This window comes from Conger conger, chromosome 10 (assembly GCF_963514075.1).
Source record: "Conger conger chromosome 10, fConCon1.1, whole genome shotgun sequence".
NCBI classification, from domain to species: domain Eukaryota; kingdom Metazoa; phylum Chordata; class Actinopteri; order Anguilliformes; family Congridae; genus Conger; species Conger conger.
The window spans coordinates 45,503,045-45,511,192 of record NC_083769.1 but is presented as its reverse complement, the minus strand read 5'-3'; the positions used below and the strand labels follow the sequence as shown (position 1 = coordinate 45,511,192).

General features: G+C 46.0%; 1 protein-coding gene across 2 annotated transcripts in view; it reads left to right on the top strand.

The window, feature by feature from the left end:
- The first annotated feature begins 1,345 nt into the window (after positions 1 to 1,345).
- prdm2a (PR domain containing 2, with ZNF domain a) overlaps positions 1,346 to 8,148 on the top strand; it is a 30,953-nt gene continuing 24,150 nt past the window's right edge. Inside the window, exons 1-3 of one of the 2 annotated variants that reach the window (XM_061257938.1) lie at positions 1,346 to 1,451; positions 7,150 to 7,213; positions 7,461 to 7,581. In XM_061257938.1, the coding sequence (XP_061113922.1) occupies positions 7,205 to 7,213; positions 7,461 to 7,581 (130 nt within the window). In that variant the 5' untranslated portion in view covers positions 1,346 to 1,451; positions 7,150 to 7,204. Of the gene's footprint in view, positions 1,452 to 7,149; positions 7,214 to 7,460; positions 7,586 to 8,148 lie in introns of both variants that reach the window. The other variant, XM_061257937.1, reaches the window with a different exon arrangement.

Sequence of the window (8,148 nt, the reverse complement as noted above, 5' to 3'; positions counted from 1 at the left end):
CTGACCCATGGACATCACCAGATCAGCAGTCACAACATCAGTAAAGAGAAGGGAGCCAGTTCCAGTAGCAGCCACGCATTCCCCAGCCATGAAATGTTTAAAAGATTCTGAGACGTGCTTTGGATCATGATCAGTTCCTTTCTTTCTCCTTTTTCCTCTTCCCATCACTTTACTGCAGGTTCATACACCGTCCATAAAGGTTTGTTCCAGAACTCTCCAGTTTTTTTATTAAATTTCTCTAAGAAGACTCTATCCTGGTTATCATATTCTTGAGGGCTTTGTTGTTTGCATTGTGCAGCGATTGGGTTATGCTGGTGTAGTCTTCTTTTTTAGGAATCTTTGACACATCGCATGCCTACATCCTGAACGTGAAGAGTGTTCTTGTTCTAATTGGCCGTTGGAAAGGGTTTTTTCCACAATTGAAAGTGTTCTTCAGTCATCCACCACCGTGGTCTTCTCTGGTCTTCCAGGTTGATCGCTATTGCTGAGCTCATCTGTGCATTTTAACTTTGAGACAAGGCACATGTTGAGAGACAACAAACTCCAAATGAATTCCACGCCTGAAATTAAACTCTATGCCTCTTATGCAGGATGCAACAACACACAGCTGGCCAAGAAACAACTGTCTTAATTATTTTGGTCCACAAAATGGGGAGACTACATGTAACCAGGGCTGAAATTCCTATAGTTCACGAATCGTAGATGTAAATACTCACACATACACTCAATTAAAGCGGAGTCTGCACCTCAGATTCATCGTTTCATTTCAAATCCAAATGTGCTTCGGTATTGAGCCAAAAAAAAAAAAAAAGTCACTGTCAAAATACTAATGGACTGCATTGTATGGTGCGTACATAGCCGAAAGAAAACTAGTTATTTCACTACACACATTCCCCAGTATAACTAGTCCGCAGTCCAGAACCAGTAATAGCTACCAAAGGTAGCCCATACATTTCTGGAAAAGAAATGGAAAAAAATAAAGATTTTTTTTTAACATGCAGCCTATTTGGTGATGATGATCTATTTGTATGTTGGATTTCGTCCTGCACCCTTGAATTGTATGTAGTGTCCTGAGCTACATGGGCCATCTGTATCCAATTTAGTCCCAAACCACCGACTCCTTGACCGCTTTTCACCTCGTTTTTTGCTAATATTAATTATCCCTTTCATTTTCAGGACACACAAATACGGATAAATCTGTATTGTCGCGTTTTTGGTGTGTTCGGTTACAACCTTTTTGTTTCAGAGATTCGAAACCTCTTGCATGCACACCCAATCGTAGTATATTACCCCGCCGAGGAGGTTTATGTAGGCTACAGCTTGCATTTCGGACTCCTCGAACCAGAGTAGCTTCACTGTGAGGTTCTCAACGTTCGCGTGTATCCGCCATTTTCAGCTGATTGAAAGCAGGTAGACCAAAATACCTCACGGTGCCGGTCAAAATACAACAGGTAAGTGCGAAATTATGACAAGATGATTATCCGAATCAACCTTAAAGTACACATCACTGTGTGTGCATAAAAGCCGATGTCGACTTCATCTAATTGAAGGTAGCATCCGCTCGAAGCACACACACTGACTGGTCGATGCGAGGAACAATAAAAACGTATTCATTCTGTCAGCTCATTTAGCCAACTGTATTTGCCGTGAAACATCAGAACAAAGTTTTAGGGACAAACGGTCACGCCGTCAAGTGTCTCAGGATGTTTGCTAACTTTCCATTTTTGTTGCAGCGAGAACTTTTAGGTCCCTGTAATATTCATCTTAGCTCGCAACCACAACTCCCCAACTTGAACTGCAGGTCAGTTTCACTTGGGTATGCTATTATCACCTCAAATAATGATGTGCGCTGACATATCTGACATGATATGATTATATTTATGTGGCAATATGTTTCTGTGTGTTCACTTGTTCGCGTGCATGGCCTGCAGCCTATTCATTTTATCATCTAGTGGCAGAACGGACATGTTTAGATTAGTAGTAAACTGGCTATACTATTCCAAATTGTAGCCCTGGACTGTCTTATCTTTTGTAATATTGGCCATAAGGACGTACATTAAACAAATGCATTTAATTGCGACTTCAGGAAACTTCGATTCGCTGTTGAAAACCTTTGTTTAGCAAAGTGAAAAAAGCATTGTGTAGTTTCTTTGTCCGCTAGACCTGTAATTTATGACAGGGATGTTTTTCTCAAAGCCAGTGCTTTAAAGAAAGACCACTTTCGGTACCAACACAGTTAACCCATTTCATGAATTGCTTGTACTTACATTTTCTGGTTTTGTAAATAGGCAAAGAAATGGGTTAAGGGTGCAGTGGAAAGTTCTAGATCCTTCATTGTGTGAACAGCGGGGTTCTGTAGACCCTATACATATTTTCCCTTATGGTAGGAAGTAACTCAACTTGTTTTTTTAGTGTTGTGTTTGGCTAATTATTTATAGCATTGGCGTTATATTTTCACCACTGTATTGTGGTATCGCTGTTAATCATATCATTGTCTCTCGTGTATCAACGTGAAGAAAGACGCAGCTCAATTTCGTAAATACCGACTTAGGAGGGCGGGTCCATTTTGCCCCAACGTTAAAGATTTAACAAGGGCAACATTGTCCTCAACTTATTTAACATGGATATTTCCCTATTTATTTATGTATGGACACTGTTGCATTGGCCTCATCTTATTTTATTATTTACGTCTAAGAATAAGGTAGTCTATTTTGGATATTTGATGCGCACTCTCACTGAAAAGACTGGACGAAACCACATGGGCACAAATATTAATATCAAGTAACAAATGTTATTTGTTCCGGAAAATAAATATGGTTCCACTAAATAACTGAATAATGATAAAGAATTTCGGAAGGCGTGGTGGCATGGCAGAGTCCTTATTCGTGTCCTGCTCTGCCAATGTAGACGAATTTTATTTATGATCACTCTTTTAAGCATCATTGTAAAATTGCGATGCTATGCTATGATAGTACATCTATATGTCCATACAATTACAAAATGAAAATAGCTTTGATAATATTTGCACGAGCAAATACAAATGTAGGCCTATAAAATAAAATAAAAGACCAAAAAAAAAAAAAAACACTTGCTGAAAGGTCTGCGATTTTTGCTTGACGTGGCTGCACGAATTAGAAAGGCATGTGAGTTTCCGCCAATGAGTACCTAATTCCAAAAGGACCCTTCGGAAAAAATTATGAGCCTTGCAAATTTCCTCCTGGTGGGGCTCTGGTCCCACCCTCCTGGCTCAGATTGAGAGTTCGGTCGGAGATGCACGCGGTCTGTCATAACGGCCGACACTTGGGTCTTCATAAAGGTTTCAGGCCTGGGTGTGGGAGGCTGGCAGCGGTGATCCTGATCCCCTCTGTATTGATAGGTGGGTGGTGTCCATGGGGTGCTTTGGAAAAGTAAACGCCTGGGGCTATCGCTAAACCTTTATCTTGTGGCTGACCTTGACCTGCCAGAAATGTTTCTGTTTTGTTTTTTTGTTGTTTTTTTTTGCCCCTGGAAAGCCCTGTACCCCAGTGAGCAAAAGACGGTATCTCGACTGATCTGGACATTTAGAAAAATGTTTTGACATAATCTGACTAATTTAGTCCAAATTTAGCTCAGGTTTGACCTGGATATTGGCTGGATATGGCTTGGGTACTCAAAAACCTTTCACTTTTCAACCAAATATCGCTGTGTTTTCACCTGGCTAGATATTTAGTTACAGAGATGTCTAGATCTTGACGTTCAGGTGAAAACCCAGAATCTAGATTCCATCTTTTGCTCACTGGGACCCTGGGTTAAGACGAGTCCTTGGCCTTGTTGTAGTTGAACCCCTGTGAATTGTCTTATAAAAGAGTGCGTGTCGGTGGTCAAGGCTGGTGTGGGGCGGCCTGTAGTGTAGTGGTTAAGGTGCATGACTGGGACACGTGAGGTTGGGGTGCGTGTTGGTGGTTCTAATCCCGGTGTAGCCACAATAAGATCCACACCGCCGGTGGGCCCTTGAGCAAGGCCCTTAACCCTGCATTGCTCCAGGAGAGGATTGTCTCCTGCTTAGTCTAATCAACTGTACGTCGCTCTGGATAGGAGCGTTTGCCAAATGCCAATAATGTAATGTGATGTCATGGTGCAGCTCTATTTTGCTGTGTAGATACGTGCGTATGTATTAGGCAGGTGAAGGATGTAACCTTCTTGCTGTGGAGGTTTCTGGGATTGTTCCAACTCAACCCGCTTGGAGATCCATCAAGGAGAACGGGAGTTTGTGCCGTAAGTAACGGTGGTAAATGGAGCTATTCACATCTCAAAAGGTCACCTCATGTTGTGTGTTCCAAGCTGTGGCAAAGATGGAAGATACTGGCGCACGCACGTGCGGAAGTTTTGTCCATGTGTGAGCCTGTGGCCCCTCCAAAGATGTATGGCTTAGCGATTCTGTTTTGATTATTACTTTTCTTGCGACTTATACATTTGGTTTGTCCAAATTGTATCGAATATACAATTGTCATAGTTATTGTTTTGTGGTATTGGCAGAACCTTTGCAAATGCATGATATGAAGAAAGTATTGATTTGTTTTTCCTTTTTCTCCACTTTGTCGTTTTACTTTTTTAACATTATGCCTCAGCTTTGTTTTGCTAAATCCGGGAGATGTGCCACTTTAATGCCTCACGTTGTCCTCGTCTGGAAGTGCTACTGGACAGAAAAGGGCCTCCGTCGTTGATTTATAGCACAATTATAAGTATAAAGGTCTTGCAGCTCTTGGATTAGTAGCCGTGATATTATCAAGATTGCCTTGGTCAGTTCTGCACAGGCAATTTACAGGGGATTGCTTTTTTATGCATGTGTGAAGGACAGAGGCGCTGTTTATTAGCACTGGGAAGACACTGAGGGCATGTGAAGGATTCTGGGAGACGTAGCCTCTGTACCCAACACTGGCTCTGGTCAGTCAGTTGTTTGACATTTTCTAGGCTGAGTCTAAAAATACCCAGCATGCTACCAGCCAGCCAAATCCAATTGATGCTCTCCAACCAGGACAGATTTTATGAGACTCCTTGCCTGGACTTCACAGGGACGAGCCCGATACAGTGTAGTGGGACACACTGAGCTCAGAGAAATGCACTCTTGTTTAATGGACAGGGGAGACCGACTGTCAAACAACAACGTCAAACGACAACGTTACTCCCTCGGAGTCAAAAGCAGTCAGAAGTGCACCCTGTCCATGAAACAGAGTGCGTTTCTCTGAGCTCAGTGTTTTCCACCGTCTCTCATTTCGGGCTAGTCCGCTACGAGGTTGTCCGGGTTTAGGAGCCTCCTGTAATTTTGGCTGACTTTGTCCAAAAGTAGCGTTTTAACGGTTGGTTGCTAACCGCTTGTGGGCCGGACTGGCATGTCGTAGCTGTGAGTTAATTACGGCCCCCTGCAGCAGCGGTTAATAAGCGGGCCGTGGGCACGTCGCCATCGACTGACCTTGAACATGCGTCTCCGCGTGGTACCGCGCGCACCTGTGTTCCTGCGGAGAGGTGCAGTCAGGGTTCCCCCTCCCGGCACCGCGAGTCTGTGCCCTTGTCACGGAGCTCAGGTGGGCCGGGGCATGGGGGGCACTGCGACAGGATTTTGGGTCACTGGGTTTTATTCACCGGGCAACCTGCCTGACTGCAGAGACCATGTCTGTGCACAGATCCGTACGCTTGACTGGTGTATGGGGCGACATTTTCTGAGGCGGTAAGAGCATTCGGAGGGTTGCCCGTTCGATCCTGCCCTGGGTGTGTCGCAGTGTCCCTGAATAAGACACCTAATTGCTCCTGACAAGCTGGTTGGTACCCTGCATGGCAGCCAATCGTCTTTGTTTGCGAGTGTGTGTATGAATGGGTGAATGAGAAGCATCAATTGTGCAGCACTTTGGATAAAGTTGCTATATAAATGCCAACCATTTACCATTAGACGGGGCCATTCAGCCTAAGCATACGTGCAGCCAGACCAGGCTCTGATTCTGCTGCCTCTGTGCGGTGGGTGTGAATGCTGGGCTAGTGCCTGAATTGGTTTAGTTGTTGTTGTTGTTGTTGTTGTTGTTGTTCTCGTTCTCCGGCACGATCAGTCGTGTAGATTATCAGTGATGGGAGGGATGTATTTGAAGGCACAAGTATACGGTGTGAGATCCCGTAATGCTCTGTCATCTGGGGTTTGTTTATTTGAAGTGTGTAATGTGAGAAATCCAGGAGAAGGGAAGGGATATTCTCTGGTGTATGTCTTCACACTATTCTGGATACTTGCCACTCTGCTGTGAATTTTGGCTGTCTTTAAGACTAGCACAAAATGAAACCAGAGCACAAAAACCATTATATCAATTCAAATAAACATAATAAATAAGCAAATCTGTCCACTGTTCATTTTCACTTGTGAAATGGGGTTTTCCTGTGAGAGACGGTATCTGTGCACTCCCTGTACGGATGAGTTGTAATTGGCGCGCCGTATTATCCAGTAAGAGCTTTAAGCTTTGGCTAGCAGTTCTATGGTCTTCTGGGTGTGAGCTGGCTTCCCCGCGCTGCAAGGGACAGGGGAGTTCCTGGCGTCCTGCTCTCCGCTCTTAATTCCCCGTCTTGTGCGAAGCTGAAGCTGGCACCTCACTCTGTGTCCCGGCTGTGGAATAAGGGGCTTTGCAGAGAGCCCCCAGCTGCCCACCCCCGCCCGGTGACTCTGTGCACACGCAGTGTGATCCAGTGGAGAGAGAGCACCGTCACGCCGGGGGGGGATAGGGAGAGCTAGTGAGTGATGGCGAGCGCCAGTCCGCTCCCTTCCTACTGTGTGGCAGGAGATGAAACCGCAGCAGCTGGTTCTGTGTGCGTTTGGCTGTTCTCTCCCCACCGATGCGGTGTTCCTGAGGGCACCTCCTGAGGCACTGTATAAAAAATTTTGGTTTGGGTGTGAATGAATTTTGGGCTCTGATCTGGGCGGGTTAGGTTTGTGACACAGAAACATCGTTGGGATGATCAGTGGTCGGCGTGGACGTTTCTCTGGTATGTTGTCTGATGCGGAGGTGGATGTAGGCAGCCGCAGTTTTGCGATTGGTCCATTTCCACCCTGCCGAGCCGCATGTGAGCAAACGGCCTTGTGATTCGTTGCTTTCTTCTGTGGTTTTGTAATTGGCCCTTTTCCCACCTGTCTTGCAGAATTCATGTGAGCACAGCTTGCCGTGAAGGTGCCAGATCCCGGGGTGGACTTCCCATGGAGCAGGTGAGTCATACAGGATAAACATTACAGGCCGAAAAAACACACCGGTACACAGCCCTCTGCGTTTAGGGCCCCTGTGTCTGATAGAAAAATTACAAAAACGTTTCTGCCAACTAACTACCGCCCAATGACGCTCCTCGTGTTTGATTGTAAAACCCTGTGCTGTGTGCTGTGATTAGAGCTTGTGTGTGATTGTAAAATCCTGTGCTGTGATTGTAAACCCCTGTGTTTCGCTCTGTGCCGTGATCAGAGGATGATGACGGTGCCCAGCGGGCTGGTGGAGACCCTGGATGGCGTCCCGCCCCACGTGTGGAAGGGGCTTCCCGAGGACATGAGGCTGCAGAGGTCCGGGGTGCAGCCGAACCGCATCGGTGGGTGAGCCCTCCCTGCGTCACCGCCCCATATTCACGCCATTTTAGGTCCTGGGAGGACTTCACCTCACACTGGTGGGACTGACAGCACGACAGCAGGAGCTCAGGATATAACTGAGGACGTAAACAGTTTATTTAGGCCCTGCAAGGCCTCCTCCACGCTACATAAAAGTATAATTGAGTGGCACCGGTGGAAGTTGTTTGCCGGGAGTGGAGGCTGGGCCCTACAGTAACAGGTTTGGGTCTGGGCCATGTTTTTTTTTTTTTTGCCTTTTTGACTGAAAATCTGCAGCAGTCAGCTCCTCCGTAATTAGCCTTGTCCCCTGTGGGGTCGCTGGGGGGTGGGTGGGGGTGTTGTTGGTAGTGATGAGGGAGGTTCAGTCTAGCAAGAATTTAGTTTTTATAGGTTTCTACTTCATTAGTTACTCCCAGCGAGTCCCCGGCTGTTCGCAGGCTACCCCACGTCAGACGGCGTAGGATGGAGGTGGTTTTCAGCCTCTTTGGGGCGGTTCATCTGAGTCAACACTCAGCTGCACGGCTCGTTGTCGTGGTAGAACAGTGGCTACG